The following is a 19,126-nucleotide window of genomic DNA, read 5'->3' on the forward strand; positions in this document are numbered from 1 at the left end:
ATGAATTCTCCATACTAACCTCAGGGAAATCTCTCAGTACTTCAGACATTTCGTTTCCTCGTTCTCCACAGCCTACATAAATGATGACATCACTGTTGGAGTACTTTGAGAGAGACTGTGAGATCACAGTCTTCCCACAACCGAATGCCCCGGGAATCGCTGTTGTACCCCCTTGTACACACCTGAGTAAAGAAACAGGACTCTGATTTGCAAATAACTCAAAACCAGCTCTCCCATCTTAGAATGTTTTCCAATAAAACTCCTTAATTAAAAGCAGAGTGACAGAAGTCACATCCAGCGTTCTGGGTGAGAAGCACAGAGGTATTTCACAAAACCAGAAGACTGAGGGAATAAACTATCCTTTTCTTCTACTGCCCTTGGAGTACATGAGTTACGCTGGTACAACAGCTAAACTTTCAGGCTTGAAATGTAGCAGTTTTCACAGCTGGAAGCACCAAAGGAATGCAAATACTAAGGAAAGAACCGCACTTAGCTGTGCATTGTAAGAATAAGCAACACAATGTTTTAAGGCCAAAATTACTGAATTCAGCGTCTTGGAAGTTAGCTGCTTAAATAAGCATTTTGTGTTAAAGTGCAACAGTTTTCATAAGGGTGACCCCAAAATCATTGGGAACTATATATCCTCAAGACCATGGAGAAAGATCCTACTTATACATTCGAATGGAGCATCAAGCTTGAAAGTTCTAGCCTTTCTGTACATTTGGCATGATCATGTTAAGTTTATGCATTAATCTAGAAAAGAATAAAAAAGCACTAGAACTATCTTTTTAAACTTATCTTCCTTTTTTCCACTAGTAGGTTCTCCTGCCAAATATAGAAATATGAGGAATTCAGCTAAACATTGTTTGAGATTATGCTGTGATATACAGTAAAAGCTTGGGGTCTGCCTGCCCTTAAAAAAAAATAAAATTAAAAAATGGCCTCCTCCCACAAGAGATTTCTTACACACTAGAAGACAAAAGGTAGTACTTACGGGAAGAGGGCATCCAGGACCCGTTGGCCAGTTAATAAAGGGTGATTGGCTGGTAACTTCTCAGTAACAGGACGGACTTGACGCACAGGCCAGACCTGGACCATAGTGAACTTCTCCTTCACACCTTCAAACTCCAACTCTAAGACAACATCCTAACAGACAGCACCAGACAGCTGAAGTAAGCAAACAGCTGCACACTGGACCAGCATGCAAATTCTCATCTCAACTACTCTGCACAACTAGGTTTTTGATAGCACCACCATTTCTCAGAACCTCAATACACCATCATCCCTTCCCAAGGGAAAGCTCTTTCCCATATTTACAGTGCTACTGGGGGGGAAGCACAAGGTGAAGCTTCAATTAGGAATATGCTTTTGAAGAGCAACTGAATTTTACATATTCATAAAATACTGTTGGTCCCCACAAAGGTCAGCGAGCTTGGCACACTGAAGTGCCATTGGGAACAGATATATATTTATCCATCTATCTACACATATATAGAACGCAACCGCACAAGATAATTGTGTAATCCCTGCCGGCAGGGTAGCAGAAGCAATCGTTAACTCTGACACCTTGTCGCATGAAACACTTTCTAGTTGGCATCATGCAGAAGAGAAAGAGTACATCAGCCTTATGAAAGAGACATGGAATATACCAGAAACTGCTGCTGGGGGACTTACTGAAGTGTCGTAGTTTCCTGGTGGAGCAATGTATGTAACTGTACCCCTGTTCCGTGGGGGCAGCATGATTTTGTGTTTGATAAGAGAGTTTTCATTCACCACACCATAAATATCTCCGCCAGTGATGTGGCTGCCAACCTGAAATCAGAACAGGTCTATTAGTCATAAGTGAGAACTCCAGTTTTAAAAAAGAACCTTGACAAAGAACTGTATAAAATAACTACAGCTATTAAGTCTAGCACTGTGATTACTCCCTTTACAAATGAGTTGTTACAGCACAGTAGCCCATTTACATAACTCATTACACTAACAGCACATCACTAGCAACACTATCTGGGTTCAGGTGCCTTGCAAGGCTCAGACAGTAGCAATTACTGACTGATGCAAGGAATTTTCCTTGTTTCTTTTATACCTCTCAGCTTAATGCGTTAAGTAGAGAAATGCTAACCTACAAGGCTGGAAAAAGATGCTGCCAAGGGCTAAAGCTGTGGCATTTTCCAGCTCTAAGGCTACCTTCACCATTTGTGGAATACATGCTGCAGTCATTCTTTTGGCTCAGGTAACACCTGCTACTGCTTAGTGCTTCTTGACAGTTTTGCAAATACATAAAAACTTTTTAAGTTTCTCATATGCAGCGGCCACACACAGTAAATCACATCAATTAAGTTTTGATGAACCCCATCCAGTCTCATACATCACGACCAGCTCCTAGTATTCCTTTCCACAAACCTCAGACCAATGTTAACCGTAGCTCCCAGCAGTCACAGCACCGGCACTCTGCTCTAGCCCTAAACTTTCGGGGCAGAGGAGCAGAAAGGAAGATGGGCTTGTCAGAACATACCCGCAGATTTTTGGAAGGTGTGAAGTCCCATTTGACATCTCGGCTCAAAGCTGACACGTTGACACCTCTAGGGATATAGATACTTTTGGTCAGAGTGCTGATGTCCGAGAGAGGCCTCTGGATACCATCAAAAATAGCTCCCATAATGCCAGGCCCTAGTTCCACTGACAGGGGTTTGCCAGTACGGAGTACAGGGTCTCCTACAGAGACACCAGCTGAAGATTTGCTGAGGAAAAGTTCATCCAGAGAAAGGGCGAGAAACAGGGCAGAAGGCATCACACTCGCACTGTCGTACCTTTAAACCACCTTTCTGACTTTAAGGTAATATTTTTATTACTATATCACACATCATCATTTGATAAGCATGTAGGCTTTATACTACACTCAAGCTGAAATTCCTAAAGCAACAAAGTTGCTCATCCTCCAGAGATGCACAGGAGGTGTAAATAATTCTGCTTTACAATCATTAGTTCAAGTCAACTGTATGGATGAGTTCACTGGAGTGCCAAGCAGCAGGATGACAAAATCTTAGGCATTTCTTAAATCTTCAAACCTAGAAAACAGGTCTGATTGTTTAAATCAGAGAATATTATGAAATATTTAATTTTTTGCTTTGGAATTTGTTAGGGAGCACAACTGTTTAGACCTTGAGCCTCGCATAGCCTTTCTGACAACAGTCTAACTTCAAAGGGAGTTTGTCCAAGACCAGCATTATTTCCCTCCCCTCTGGTATCAAGTTGTCAGTCTATGCACTATCTGAGCAAAGATGCACAATGGACTTCTCCGCAAAGGGCCCGCAGTTTGGCAAAAGGCCCTGCTAGAATACAAAAGAAAACCCCAAAACCCTATGCAAGACTCAAGTAGTTAAACACAAGTTGACTTCACAGAGCCCTAGGATGCAACCCTCTCATCAGAAACCTACGAGTAAACTATACTCAAACTTCTTCCATGTACTGATGGAAGGCTATTAGATATTACAATGATGATGCCACCTAAAATGATAAATTATTAGGTACAGTCAGGAGTTAGTCACCAGTTCAACATCCAGCTCCTCGGAACAAAGCTTTGGGAGCCAGCACAGGCTTTTTCCTAGCCTGTACAGATACACAGAGCCAACTCTTAAGGTTAAAAGAATATCTGAAAAAAAGGTCTCGCTTCAACTTCTATGACTTCTTTACTGGTATTCTATCATATATGTGTAATAGAAAATACATTTTAAGCTGACTAGATTTTAGAATACAGGCTGTGTCCTAGCTGGACCAAGATTCTGTAAGCAGACTGCAGAAGCAAAAATGTAATGATTATGTCTGGCAAAATACTCTGCCCAGAAGGCGGCATCCTGCCTACTTTACATTTCCTATTTAAGTGTTGTACAAGCATAGTTTTCAAAAGCAAAGAAAAAACCACAACAAATACTGCTTGGTAGTTTTGCCATTTATGGTTGACATTTGTCAAACAACTTCCTTACAAAGCTCTAATATTTAAATTAAAATAAATTTTCAATTCTAAGGTACACACTATTTGATTTCTACTTAATATATATATAAAAAAAGTCTCCTTGATACACAGCCAAGCAAGACAAGATTTACCTAAAACCATTGGAATTTACAAAAGACGTGCAGAACCAATATCCCGCTGGCACCAGAAGTATCAAGTCAGCTTTGTCCATTGTCTTCACCCTCATCACCACTCTGTGCTCTGGACTGCACAGTCTGCAGGCCCAGAGGAATCACTGAAAAGGATACACGTTTCTTCGTACACCTGCACCGTTGCTAAATCCCCTTCCAGTCGGATAATCTCCCCCACCAGTTCACTGTGGCCTACTCGTACCAGCTCATACATAGCAGCACCTGCCATGTTGCACGCTGTGACCACTGTAAAAGACAGGCACGTAAGCGAATATTTTTCCTGTAGCTCAGGAAATTTACTCATCAGGAGTTAGTAAAAACTGCACAGCATAAGCCTGGTATTCACCCATTTTTGATTTCACAAAAAGGATACCTTGGCCGCCATAAATACTGATACTTCTAGTTTAAAAGCCAAAAGAAAACATTTCCCTATACTTATCACACTGTCCCTTTATGCTCAATAAGAGGACGCTATCAGAATACAGGAGTACACAGACAATTCTCACCATAATTTCTCTTATCTACCCTGACAGATAGGGGATGTTTAGAGCTTTAGAGATGCAGTGAACTTTGACAGACAAGTTCCGTAGGCACCTTCCTTTTCAGTTAGCTGGGCCATATTCCCATCTGACCCAATTAAAACATATAAGAAAAATGCTAAAGTTCACCTGATACCTGGTAGGTACATAAACCTGTGGTTGGGGACCAGCATTTTCAAGTCACTCAAACTTCTTTTCACCTTGGTAGCACCTGGATGCTCATATAACAAACTATTTCCATGTACAGATCAGACCAAGGTGCCTGCTCTAAGGGCAATACATACCCTTATATCTAGAGTGGCAGAAGCTACAAAGCTTTTAAGGAAACACTATTTTGACATTTTATTTTGTAGAAAAAAAGTCATGTATATCTTCAGGCACTTTCAACAGATTTTTTTACAGACTGTTTTACAGCATCTTTTGGGCCTAAAACCTCCTACTGTTTTGAGTTAGGTTTCAGCAGGTCATACACGAGGTCTAGCTGCTTTAGCACAAAATTTATCATGTCTTTTCTATCATAATATCAATCTTGCACATAGAGTTTATGTATTTAAACAAAAATCCATTTCCCACTTCTTAGGAAAGAAAGCTGTATCAGTTTAAAACTGTTTTTAAATATCACTTCTGCACTTAAGGAATTGGCAGTTAAAAGAACAGGTATTTACTTAGGTAGACATGAGTCAAGGGAGTTTCTTACTCATCAAATAAGCTGCATCAACAAAATCACATGCTATTCTGCTGTTCTCACATCCCCATCCTTCACCTCTTGAGGAGACTACAGGAGGGAGCAGAAAAGCCAGTGGACTCTGCACATATTCAAAAGCTGTTACCATCAGAGACTAAAGAATTTAAGCCAATACAGGAGGAAAAGTCCTCCTGCTCCCAGTTGCACCACCCCCTTCCCTGACCCTTGCAGCTCCTTGCTGAGCTCCTCCAGCCCACGGTGCAGTAACACAGAATGGCTTGACACTGGCAGGAGACTGAGTATTCCAGAGAGCAGAGGGTCAAATCGTGTTTCAGCGAGAATGGACTACACATCTCAGCCTTTTAGAGAAGCTTAATACACAGGGCCTGAAGATTTCTGACCGAGTGGCTTTACTTCATACAGAAAGCTTACCACCTTTTGGTTTTGTTGTTATTATTCATTGCCCTGCTTCTGCTCATTACATCTTTGAAGAAGATTAGTTAACAGTAACGTCTTGTTAGTATATTTCTTAATATTTTAGCAGACTAAGTCAGTGATCCTTCTTAAAAAGCTCCCCCCCAAAAAAAGAAAGAAAAAAGTCCCACCCAGAGCTCTAGTACACTTCTCCACTTTCAAGTGAACAAGACTAACAAGACATTAGATGGAACAGAACCTGCGATTTCCTTTACAAAATAATACCTACCAGGTCCTGAGACTCCATGGACATAGCCCACAAAAGCCTCTCTGTCCTCATCACGGATTTTGGGTAGCTTGGAGAATTCCATTTTGCCTCTTCAACTGTACAGAAGGAAAACAAGACAAGAGTCAGTCCTGAAGAATACACACATGTAGTAAGTTCTTCCTCTTCCCCCGCTCGGCTCTGTCCTTGTTTCCAGTTAGAAAGAATTCCGAACTCATACAGCCTGAAGCACCTTAACCACACTGATTTTAAACCTATAAAAAGTTAAAAAGTAACTCATTTAAACAAACAAAACAACTAACATCCCCGATTGCAGAAACACAGAGGTGGAATAGGACTGCACAACATGCTCCACAAAACATCACCAAGTGAAACAGTAACACTCCAAAAAGGCTGTAACACCAACTGGACTGTTTTCAAGCCTAATAACAGGATATTTAAATAAGGGAAAATCCCTTCCGTCTTCCACATCTCTTCTATCCTCCTCCAAAATATAGAATTTTCCATGATTCTGAGTGAGCAAAAGAATGTTCTGGGGCTGCCTCACTGTCAACCCTCTCTAAAAAGCAATGCTACAAACACTAATTGTGAAAATTGTATCTTTGCTATCTTAAGCTGCTGAAGCAGGGTTCAGGGGAAGAAACATAGACTTTCAAAAGCACCAGCACACATATGGAGAGTCCTCTCTATATGCCTCACAGCCAGATATTACAAAATTATGCTCTCAGTGAAAGCCATGGAGCATTATAGAAGAATTGTGCCAAATAAGGGCCAGAACCTCAATCTGCAACAGTTCAACAGCAGACTGACATCTCTTGCCAGTAGCTGTTCAGGGAATCTAAACAACTGGCACAAGAACAGCTGTTTTAGAAACAGACCTCCTCCATCCATGCTTGCCCTTTAACAGACAGTTGGGCTGTCCTGCTTCTGGTGCCGATAAGAGTTTAATGGTTTTGCTTTGTCAGCCCTTATCATGCTTTGCGTTACCTTGGAAACTGATTAGTGTTAGCGAACTGTAAGGCAACTCTCTACCCATTTCTACCGTACTGCCAGGTTTACAGTACAGCACTGGTGAAAGCTGCAGCATGGCAGCCCCAGCACACAACGCGCTCTGCGTATCAACAGGGCCTGCCCAGCAAAAGCCCGTGGTTCGGCAACAAACTGTGCCAGGCATCTGTTGATGCTCACAGTCTTTGCAAGAAGCTTAACCTAACGCAGCATCTTCTGCAAGGCAGCAAACAGAGGCACGGCCAGGCTTGAAAACCTGCCCCGTGTACAATGAGGAAGACAACAATGACATTCGCACCCTTTCCATCATCATTAAAGGATGCTTTTCTGCCTGTTCTTCAGGAGCAGTAGGCAGCTGATATCTGCTACTCTTGAAACCTTATGACTGTTTTCCAGTTTTTTAATACTGTGCTACAAGTCCTCTGCCCCTCAACCTTGCCACCAATCTAAATGTTTTAAAACAGCAGCTCAACTCTGTAAGAAAAGGATCACCAATGTTTCCAAACTCCTATTCATCCTGAAGGATCAGCGTCTTCCAGGCTCCGTGTCTCCCTGGAACGGACTGTGTAACATGGCTACCATTGATTCATTTCACAACAGCCACCCCAACAGTTGATCATGACTCAGTCACCAGCCTGCAGTGGAACCGCTAACTGCTCTCCAGCTCAAAGGCTAAGTCAGATAGCTGTTAGATCCCTCTGCTCCCCAGAAGGATAGTTTATCCTTTACGTTGCCTGTTGTTTAGTGCTGGAACATAATTTTCATTTCACTATTTATTTCTCAAAAGTCTTCTCTGCCAAATGGCAGGAGGGAGGTCCTCACAAAGCAATCTGCAGCTCCTGAGCAGCTGGTAAGAGCTGGTTCTGATCAGACTAACAACTACCTCACCTTTTTGGCTTTTAACCATTAAAACACTGCAAAACTCAAGTACAATTACTGTTCATACTGAAAAAAAGCAGCCAGTCTTCTAAATCCACCCAAAACAATTACTTCAACATACCATACAGAACAATCTCTAGAGTCCTACTACCAAAATCTTCTATAGAAGCCCTATAAAGACAGAGTTAAGCCAAACGCTCATAACTGAATTAGTGACGCCATTTGGCCATTAGACAGTCCAGGGTCCTGCACAAAAGAGTCAATTTACAAAGGCAAGGAAACGCAGGAAGAACACTGGCCAGTTTCAACTTAAATTAACGTATCTTCATATTCAAAACCTGCAGGTCAGCTGACCGCCACTTGAAGTGATTGTTTATCTTTTAAGGAGACAAATAAGAACCTCAGAACAGCCACCCTGCAATCAAAACAGCAACAACCTGCCACCCAGCATGTGCCTCGCCTGTTCCTGTGGCTGCTCTGCTCCCTCTCTCTTCCTACAGCCACCTGCCCGAATTATTGGTCAAGCTAAAAGAGAATGGGATTCTGCTAGACCACCTAACAACACACCAATAAACAGTCTTTGTCCTGACCTTTAGCATCTGTACCTATGGCTTTTAAATACATACCTGTTAACTATTACAAGTGTAAAAGATGTGAATTCTTCCTCACCTTTCTTTGTTCCATCTCCCATGTACCCTCCAAACAAAGTACACAAAGTCTAAAAAGCCAGTGCCCACCCAGCCAAGCTGACCTCTTTTTGTTAAGGGGCTACGCATCATTTAATGCTGAATACAAATTAAGGTTAAAAAATGCTGTTATTTATCTCTGCACAGTTTTCTTGTGCTCATGTATTAGCACTACAGGTTTCCATTTCATATGGAAAAGTCCTTGAGGGCAGAAATGTTGGCTTACCTATGTATACTGTTAAAAGTCTTCATTGTTAGTACTTGGGTAGAAGGAAATTCCCTAACGCATGTCAGGATTTGCTAAACGTAACATCATGTGCATGCAGGGAGTATGTACTTACCCCAGAAGCCATGGTAGCTAGCCATTTCAGAAATCTACTGAGCTCCCAGAGCCTTTCACAGGCCTCTTGCCAACCCAGGATATCAGGCACTGTATGTAATACACTCCTACAAAAGTCCACTAGCACACCTATACAGGATATTAGCTTAATTTTAATTCCCTTACGAGCATTTTGTATCCTTTACAACTTCTATGAAGGAATCTTCCTCATCTTAAACAGTTCACCAATTAATTTTAAGTGTGCTCTCATACTCTGACATGGTCATATTCTGCCTAACAGTGCCAGGAATCAAAACATGACTTGCTGCAGCACGATCTCTGACTGAAATGTGAAGTACTAAAGTAATATTATAGTCATAATTAAACAAAGAAAACTCAGGTCATTGGCTCTTTTATATTGATTTCTCCCCAGCACAGCAATTTGGCTACACAGCAAGCCCAAAAATGTAACCACCCTGCTGTCAATGCTGGAGAAACTTGTTTTCTATTACAGTTCCTTCATTTTGCTTCACATGTTTGAGCAGACCCAGAATTTACATGATAAACAGCTTTACCACAAAGATCTCTTCAAAATTAAGACTCCAGTGAGATTTTTAGAAGGAGCCTTCTTGCAGCAAGGAAGAAAATCCGTGACTATTTTATCATATAAACACAGATTCTTACCTTATTTTGCAGAAACAGGCAGGAACAAAATCCACAGGCCCAATGAAGCAAAGCCAGAATTCAGCAGTTAAGCACCACCACTTAGGAAATAATTGTCCTTCTAGTGCCCCTACACAGAGGGATGAGAAAGCCTGCTGCAGAGGGGAAAGAAATTTCTGACACACAGCAGAGGCATAACCACCTGACTTGATGAGTCATCAGTCTCTCTCTCTCCTACCAGCACGGAGGAATGCCGCAATAGCAAATCAAGATACCTAGGGCCCCGCTGAACTCCCATCTGTGCCCTCCTTACTGCACAGGGCCGAGCAGAAGAAATTAAAAGCAGCATTCAGCCGTTCACGTTAAGGGCCTCCTACACAGCCAATAATCCCTATGCCCCAAGTGGTACGTACTACTACATTAAAATCCTTGAAAGAGATACACGTTGTCTGCTGGAATCCATTTACCTACCAGTCCTCCAGTGTAATATTTCCATGTCAGTGCGTGCTCTGTTCTGGAAGAGCTTAACAGAACAACGGTTTTAACAACAGATTGCACAGTATTATGGTGTCTTCAGCACCTCCCTAATTGCTTGACTATGTAGAACAGGTATTGTTTGGCAAAATAGAGTCTTGCAGAGCTTACTTCTAATATAAGAATCCCTTCTCCTAGTTAGCAGAAGCATTGATGCAACTGCACAACGTCCAACAACAGTTAGCAAAGCAGACTGATGTGCCACCTTGAGAGACAGCTACTAGAATCTGTTTTCAAAGGTTTTGAAATTTTTGAAACAAAGATTTTGTCCCATTGTCATACAGAAGATGAGCAGCCATGTAGTCTTTCCCCCAAGAAGCCATGTCAGTTGAAGAGTTCCCTGCAGACTTCACAACATCGAGACTATCTTTGCAAGTTCTAGGATTAGCAACACATCAAACTGGCATAAAAGCTTAGATATGTGAACTAAAATTGGAGTAAATAGCCCAAGACCAGCAATTCAGAAGCAGCAACATTACATTAATAAGTTACCAGTGCTGGAATTCATTCTGCTGGAGTAACTTTGAATTAAGGTAATAGATTTTACTGTATCTGAAACAGACTAATATGTTTTGACTTCCTAGGGTAGAAAACTGGAGTCAGAATATAATTAAATACATTCAATATCCAGGAAACCTTAATTGGCATACACAGTAAAACACAGTCAAGTAAGTTTTCCAAAGAAAATCCCTCCCCCTCTTCTCAGTAAAAAACGGGAGGCTACAGGATAGCAAAAGATCACAACCCACACCAGACAATCCACTTAGCGTCACATTTGAGTCATGCTTTAGAATCAAGACTGCCAACATTTACTGTTGTTCACCTGAGCAGACTTTGGCACAGAGCATAAATCCCAGTGTGCAGCTGCATGAGGATGTGTCGCAAAGGCCTCATAAACAACAGGTTAATCACTGCCATAGATTTCCTGTAACTTGGGTAGTTTATACTTCCCCTTCCAACAGATTATATTTTTAAGAGGAAGTATTAAAAAACCCTAGTGCCTAAGTTACTAGACAAATGCAGAAGTTCAGCAGCATTTCTGCACCTAGGAGTTGGAATATTGCCTCAGCACAAAGAGCATGCACAGAACTCTCAACACAGGTCACTTGGAAGGGAAGTCAAATAGTATTCTCAGGAAATCTGCTCCTTCATACTATGCAGTTAAAATTTTACTATAACACAGCAGGGAAAATTACTCCAGATCTCTCTCTCGCCAAACAACAGAATCGCTGAGGTTGGAAGGCACCTCTGGAGATCATCTCGTTCCAAAGCCCTACTCAGAGCAAGTTAGAGCAGGCTGCTCAGGGCCACGTCCAGCTGGGTTTCCATTACCTCCAAGGATGAAGACTCCCCAAGTCTCTGGGAACCCATTCCAACATTCAGACACCCTCACAGTAAAAAGTGTTTTCTTATGTTTAAAGGGAATTCCCTGTATTTCAGTTTGTGCCCATTGCTTCTCGTTACTTCAGCAGACACCCCTGGCTCCATCCTCTCTGCTCTCTCCCATTAGGTATTTATATCCTTTACAGCAAGATTCTCAGAACCTTCTCTTCCCGAAGCTACATCATCCCAGCTCTCTCACCCTCTCCTCATACTTCCAAACCCTTTGTGGCCCTTTTCTGAACCCACTCCATTAAGCCATGTCTTCCTTCTACTGGAAACCCAGAACCAGGCACAGCACTCCAGTTGTGGTTCCCTAAAGCTTAATTGAGGGGAAAATGCACCTCCCTGACCGTGCTGCCAGCATTCCTCCTAATGCAGCCCAGGACAGTGCTGGCTGCCTTTGCCACGAGGGCACAATGCCAGCTGATACTCAACTTGGTATCCACCAGGACCTCTAGCCCCTTTCAGCAAAGCCACTTTACAGCCAGTCAGTGCCCAGCCTGTAGCAGGGCACATGGCTATTCCTCCCCAGGTGCAGGACTTGGCATTTTCCATTGTTGAACTTCATGAGATTCCCATCAGCCTATTTTTCCAGTCTGTCGAGGTCCCTCTGTATGGCAGCACAGCCCTGTGCTTTATCAAACTCATTCCAACTTCATATCACCTGCACTCTGAGGAAACCAGGCAGGAGACTCCTCCTGTGCCCAACACAATCGCGTGGCTTAGTCTTTCCACAGACATAGAGAAGCTAACTGTACTAACCTTCTTGCCATAAGCTTAAGCTAGAAGTATCATTGTTTCTTAAAATCAGCAACATGGACATTCTTCCATTTAATTATTCATGCAATTCCAGTTGCCACAGGGCACCTTGAGGCCACCCCTGCTCTCAATATGTCAGGAATCTGCTGAAGTGATGTTCAGCTACACACTGCGGATCCATCTGCAACCACACCAGACAACTCATTTTTTTGTTTCTTAATTTCTTTTACAATACACAGTAGGCGACGCAATTTGTTTCTTAGGTACCGTAGAGCCCCTTCCTCTCACACAAGGCTTGCTGCTCAGCACATGTACAGATAAATCCAGGTGTATTCAAGAAAAAAGACAGGAAACAGAATTATGCTGCCACTGTTTGCACACCACACAATGGCAACAAAGCAAGGCACTGCAACATGGCAATTCATGAAGCGCATCACAAGCTCCTACTGCTTTCTTCCTCAAAACAGATGCAGCTTACCTGTGGGTATGCCAATACATACAAGCCTCATACTTGAAGAAAACATCATGCCTTGCACACAAGCTAAACATATATATTTGTAGTAATATCTATATGTAGCATAAGAGATTCTCCCCTACCACAAAGATGGGGCATGAAGTACCACCACCAATCGTTATGCAAGCACCTAAGCTCTTATTCGGAAGCTTGGGAGATTTCTTCACTTAGCCCAGAACAGGAATAGAAAAAAGCTCAGCGGCAGCAATAAAACTAGATAGAAAGGCTGGCAAGGCATTCAATGTGTAAACTGCTTTGACCCACTGAAGATTTGATCAGCTCAGTAGATAACCAGCCTTCTGACTTCAAACGCAGTTGTCACGCTATAGCTAGAACTGATAAAGACCCTAGTTTTATCAATTAACATACTCCTGTTACTAGAGAAAACCACATCATTCATGTGAAAAAAAATCTTCATCAGCTGACTGGTTATATGCTACAGCTTTCCATATAAGGGTTTTCTACACCAATTCCTTCCTCTCAGCCCAGAAGGCTTCTCCAGAGGAGCTTTAGAGGTGGAAACAGATGAACCTTCCTTTATTTCTTATTTGCTACGCTAATTCACAAGTTTCCCACCACTAAAAATTTGACATTCCTCTCAGCCTGCTACATACCCTGCCCCTTCTTTGGCTTGATAAACTTTCAAACAAAACGAAAATCTAATGCAACAGAGATCCAAGCCGTAACACAGAATACTAACAGAATATTCATTTCTGTGTCCCACAGTGGCTGCCTTTCCTTACCCTGCTCCTGTCACCTAGCTGCTAGGGCTGAAAAGTTCTGCAGCCATCTGCTTAGTGCAATGCTCAGCTATTTCCTCTAATGAGCAACATTTTCATTAACCTCACTAACATTACTGCAAAGCTAAAATCCACCCTTGCTTTTATGAGACAGAAGTCACTCTACCTTTAGGTGTATTTGGCATTGTTATTTGAAATACTTCTTGTTGCTCTAATCTTTAAGATGACAAACATCAAAATGAGGTGAACGCAAAGCTGTAAGCAATTACAGTAGCAAACTTTACTAACTACAGTTCAGTAGAGTCACTTCTGACTAGTTGGAGATTCTTACCTCAACAGACAAAAGGTGTAATATTTCATAAAACAACTATTGCTAGATTTGTAAGTCAGCCTCAGTTTTACACAGAAACTTATTAGTAATTTGGGGTCATTAAAACACATCGGCTTCTCTGCAAGTGTCACCACTGCCTAAGCTCTTGTCCCTAAATCTAATAGATAAAATACTGAGCATGAGTTCAGAATAAGTATTTCAACATTATGCTTAACTTTCAGAGCAGTCTTTAGAGTCAGAATATTATGGAACCTTCAGTTTATTATATGAGGTATGTGATGGCTAGTTTGAAGAGCTGAACTGAGAGTAAGTTTGCATGAAAGTCTTTGAGAAAGATCTAACACCCCTAGCAGATAGAAGCACTCTTTTACAGCACTTCAGTATAATGAAACACCTGGTTGGAATCACAACATGCATATTGGCAGTGGATTCCAGTAAAAGGAAATTAAGTTGAGGTCGACTTTTCCTGTAATGGAAAACTACATATTTATGTTTTAAAGCAAGTTAAGCCACATTTGGAGATTTTATATTCAATTACCTTAAGTATTTACAGCTTCTTTAGAATAGCCAGAGCCCCTCCAGTATATTAAATTTTAACACTGTTTAAGCCATATGTTGTGGTGGTTGTCTGACTGTCTACCAGGTGACGCAAATTTATTTCACAACAACAAAATTCTCAAGGTTTCAAGGATCTAGAGGAAATTCACGTAACACAACTGCCATTTTAGAAGCCCTTACCAACGTTATCTGCATTTAGCCAAAATACCATTTCAGTTTTTTCTGAAAAGCTGCTGTTTAAGGTCTTTTACGGTGAGAAACAAAATAATGATATAGTGTGTTAGTGAGAAGGACCAAACAAATGTTTGTCCCACTAGCTGAGCTTCTTGGAAGATAAGTTTCTTTTGTAGAATATGAAAAAACAATCAAGTCATTCTTCAGGCCATTAAAGGAAACCTGCACACCTGAAAGCTTTTGTCCAGCTCTAACAGTTCTAATAAAGGCACAGTTTTTTCTCTAAAAAGCCAATACCTTTTCCATAACCTTTCTATCCCTCATCACATGTGACCATCACCAACACAGGACTGCTCTTTGCACTTAGGTCACAGACATTCAGACCACCTATCTTTTACACTGTTTTCAACAACAAACCACTCCAGTAAGCAAGCGTAACTTATCGCACCCTCAAATGGGACACAGTGTGGGGAACGCTGCATCTTCACAGTGCAGATTTCGGCATTTTTCTTGGGATGCCATCTGGCAGAAAAAGGTAGTTGGACAGACTGGTCAGCTGAAACCCACCAGCGCACCAACATTTCAACTTGGCCATGAGAATGCTTACAATATGAGCGCTCTTCATCTGATTAAGAACGACAAGGATAAGACTTTCACGTTATGGAGATACCCTCTAGGAAGACTGCTTCTTTCAAGTGTTTGCATCTGCAATAGGTCTGTTTCTGACAGACTTTTTAGTTTATTTATAACTAGTCAGCAGAATGAATCTCGGTTAACTGGGATAGCCATCGTCTTCAGTGTTAAGTCTCAGGATTAAACAGATATCAGCCAACTAATGCAGAAAGCCCAGCACTATAAAAATGTGGCCCCGATGGCAGCCTCCCATTATTAGTTTTCATACTTCCTGATTATTTCCAATTTGAAGATTTTAAGACACTCACAACAGAGTCTCCAAAATGCTGTGAACTATGACAAAATTAACAAACTGTCAACAGGCACCACGCATGTATTAGATCACTGTCATATTATTTCTGAAGACAGCGAGCAGTGACATTGAAATTTACTGTTACACAAGCTCAGAGGAGTAATCAAGCTGATTAACTGAGAAAATAAATTCAGTAGCTAAAACTGAACTTCATCTGCCATTTGGTTAAGTGATAGTAAAGTCTGTTAGACTAGGACTTTCAGGATTTATCCACATACATCTTACCAGTTTTCAGAGTAAGCCCATCATTTCAGTAAAGACAGACTTTACAAGGCAAAGTTTGTTACAGCAGCCATAAAACATATGGGAGTCTAAAAAGATAGCAGCAAATGGTCAATCTTTCTAAGAAGTGGGAGCGTTTAACTTGAGAATTTGACAAAACCCAGGAGAAATAAATGCACAGATGAAATAAAGTAACCAGAGCAAAAATATTTATGATTGTAGAACTTATTGCCACAAGATATGACCAGACCCCAAAATTGAGTATATTCTCAGCTGTCCACTTTCAAAGGGGAGAAGGTAGTGAACACAACAAGAACAAAAAAGAAAACCCTTTTCAGAACATAAAAGAAGGTAGAGTAATGACAACCAGAAGATTCAGTCTAAGCCAGTTTCACATGTTGGACCTTCAGGTGGTTACTGGCTTAATCCATACAGGAAGAAACAGTTGAAAACTTTAGATTTGTTCTGCTTCCTCTGCTGGAGTAGGTCCCCATTTCTCTCTGCCCAGCTGGAAGGCTAAAGAAATCACATGTTTTAAGATGGTGAGTAAGCGTGAATAAGCATGATATTCCAGTCAACTACATCGTCTGTTTTCCTTGGTACAAGTTCCAGTCCAAAAAAAAAAAATCATAAAAAAAAAAATCACGTGGATAGCATTGTTCAAGAATACCTCAATATTTCCAAGTCTAAAGTCCCCCACTTTTCTTTGTAACCAATGATACAAGTATGGAGGAAAGAAAATCTGTGTCACTTATAGGCATAGGGCATTGGGTTGTTACATGGTTGGGGTTTAAAAAAAAAAATTAAAAGAGGGAGAGAAAGAAAAACAGGGACTGTTACTTGGCCATCAACAGGATGCAACATTTTACAGTCAACATCAAAGTAACCAAAGACATCAGCTAGGTTATCCTGTAATCCTTTTACTCTTTTAAAGAGACTAATTAGGAACATGGCCTTAACTCACAAATAAGCAATTTAAAAGCACAAGGGAATAACATCGGTAGGAATTTCAGGGCTCAGGAACTCAAAGAGACAGTATTACAGTATAAAAACACAAGAAGGGAAGTGCAGTGCCTCTCAACGTATCTCCAGGGGAATCACCTAGTAATCTGCTGGTCTATAGCGGCTTTGGATGACAACTGTAATACCCGTACCCTTGCATGTCTGGAAGATAAATGCACAAAGCCACACTGGGAAAACATTTAGGCAACAGAAGCACACTGAAGCCTGCAGACTTTACAATTAAGGATTAATGAGGTATAAAACCAGTTAATAGACACTTTGACCAAACTAAAAGCTAAATTTAAGCTAATGCTGCATAAAAATTAAGCAAGTAGTACTCATTGTTCATGGCTCCACCCTAATATTAGCACTATCTGTAGAAAACAGCTCTTGACTTGGAAAATGGAAAGGCTGCATTTACAGGAAACTAAGATCTTGTGTTACTATTGCAACACAAGATTTCAACCCCCATTTGAACAGTCAGCTGATGCCAGCAGTCATTTTCCAGCACTGTCTTAATTTCTTCTTCCCCATCCTTTCAAACTGATGTCCACGGTGGTTTATGATTTCTGAATGCCATGCTTTATCCCCCAATTATAAAGTTAAGACTAGTTCTTTCCCCACATAAGAGAGTAAAACTGTTTTCAAGAAGACTCGACATAATAAACCGACAAGCACAGCAAAAATAATCTGCAATATTTTTGGTAATTCAAAGACATGTAGACACTGATCTCACTTATTCTTAAATAGAAAATAGTAACATGTAGGTACTATTAAACATTTATGCTTGCTACTCATTGAAAAGACCTTTAAAAATACCATATAAAGCCGCCAAACATGCAGCTGCTGCAGATCTGCACCATCCCAAATTCAGCACAAATACAACTTACAATATATTGAAGATCTGCCTCAGTAACTCAAACTGCCACTTACAAATGCCAACCTACACTCAGCACATTCTCACCTAAGTGCTAGAAACAGGGGGGCTCATAAACCACCTTCAGCAGTCTGTCAGCAGGTTTTCCTCCTTTTCCATCCCTTCTCCAGTTCATCAAGTGGTATTAGCATTTGAAATACCACGCTAGATCAAATAGCCCGTGTACTTTGCTGAAGTATTGCATTACAATGAATAAAATTATCACCAAATCGCTTTTATTCCCAGCTGGAGTAGAAATTCTCTGAGGAAAGCTAGTAAAATCTTAGGAAGAAATTATGCTGGGCAACTGCACTGAATGGATAGATCTTGACATACATGTGTCACAGCTATCTGTGACGTGTACGATATCATCCAGAAGCCATTCACGTAAAATGTCTTTCTTGCCTTGAAGTGAATTCCAAGTGTGACATTTAGAAAACCTCATCTAAGTCAGGATTTTGTCTCTGACGAAAGGAAGAGGAAACACATTTGATTTGCCATCAGTTATTTTCAACTGCAGAACAAGAGGTGGGCCCGTGTACTAAGGAAGGGCTGCAGGCAGAAGGCAGCGGCAGCGTTCCTGTTCCGTAACCTTGCTGCTGGCTCACTGCAGGGCCACAGACAAGCAGATTCAGTTCCACCCACCCAAGATGGTGGGGTGACCTGGCACAGAAACCCAGCCACTGTCACCGCCTCTCCTTAGAACGGACTGAGGCATATCCCTGCGGATTCTTGTTGGGTGTCTTTGAGAACGCTCAGCACGTTTTTTTACTCACGGAAACCTTACTCGGGGAGGGGTCTGCTTTGCATCCCTGGCCTTTTTTCTCCTAAGAAACGGGGCCAGGAAGAGCAGGGCCGCCGCCAGCGGCTTCTGCCACTGCTCCGTGCGGACAAAGGACGCAGCGCTGCGCGTTACTCGCTTCAGCCGGAGCCAGAGGCGACAAGGTCGGCCTCCGCTCGCAGAGCAGCCCACTGTCCTTACGGCGATGCGGGAGGCGAAGGCCGCCCACCCAGGAGACACCCCCCACCCCCACAGGGCGCTCTGCGGGTGCTGCCGCCCCCCAGGGCTCCGCAAGGCGAAGGGCGGCCCTCAGGGGGCAGCCCTCAGAGGGGACAGCCGGGCCACCGAGACGAACACCCATCCCCTCACACCGCGACCCACCGAGGACGCCTCACCTGCGGCCGGCACACGCGAAACCTCGCTCCCTCCGGCGGCGGCGGCGGCAGAGGAGGCGCTGGATCAGCTGATGGCGGCCGCAGCGCGCATGCGCCTCAGCACCACAGCCGGAAGCGTGCCCCGCGAGCCGGCGTCCCCACACGCTTACTTCCGGGCGGCGCTTTCCCGCCGGGCCCGGGACTTCTTCCGGCCGCCCGCCCTAGCCTGCT

At 42.3% G+C, this 19,126-nt stretch overlaps 1 protein-coding gene across 2 annotated transcripts in view; it reads right to left on the bottom strand.

The window, feature by feature from the left end:
* ATP6V1A (ATPase H+ transporting V1 subunit A) overlaps positions 1 to 19,075 on the bottom strand; it is a 31,505-nt gene extending 12,430 nt beyond the window's left edge. The window contains exons 1-7 of one of the 2 annotated variants that reach the window (XM_080391174.1): positions 18,917 to 19,075; positions 6,071 to 6,165; positions 4,261 to 4,389; positions 2,516 to 2,730; positions 1,675 to 1,812; positions 995 to 1,146; positions 20 to 182 (exon numbers count right to left, since the gene is read on the bottom strand). In XM_080391174.1, coding sequence (XP_080247300.1) covers positions 20 to 182; positions 995 to 1,146; positions 1,675 to 1,812; positions 2,516 to 2,730; positions 4,261 to 4,389; positions 6,071 to 6,152 — 879 coding nt within the window. In that variant the 5' untranslated portion in view covers positions 6,153 to 6,165; positions 18,917 to 19,075. Of the gene's footprint in view, positions 1 to 19; positions 183 to 994; positions 1,147 to 1,674; positions 1,813 to 2,515; positions 2,731 to 4,260; positions 4,390 to 6,070; positions 6,166 to 9,643; positions 9,811 to 18,916 lie in introns of those variants that run through there. The other variant, XM_080391175.1, reaches the window with a different exon arrangement.
* Between the last annotated feature and the right edge of the window lie 51 nt (positions 19,076 to 19,126).

Source organism: Falco punctatus (assembly GCF_963210335.1).
Source record: "Falco punctatus genome assembly, chromosome: 6".
NCBI lineage: Eukaryota > Metazoa > Chordata > Aves > Falconiformes > Falconidae > Falco > Falco punctatus.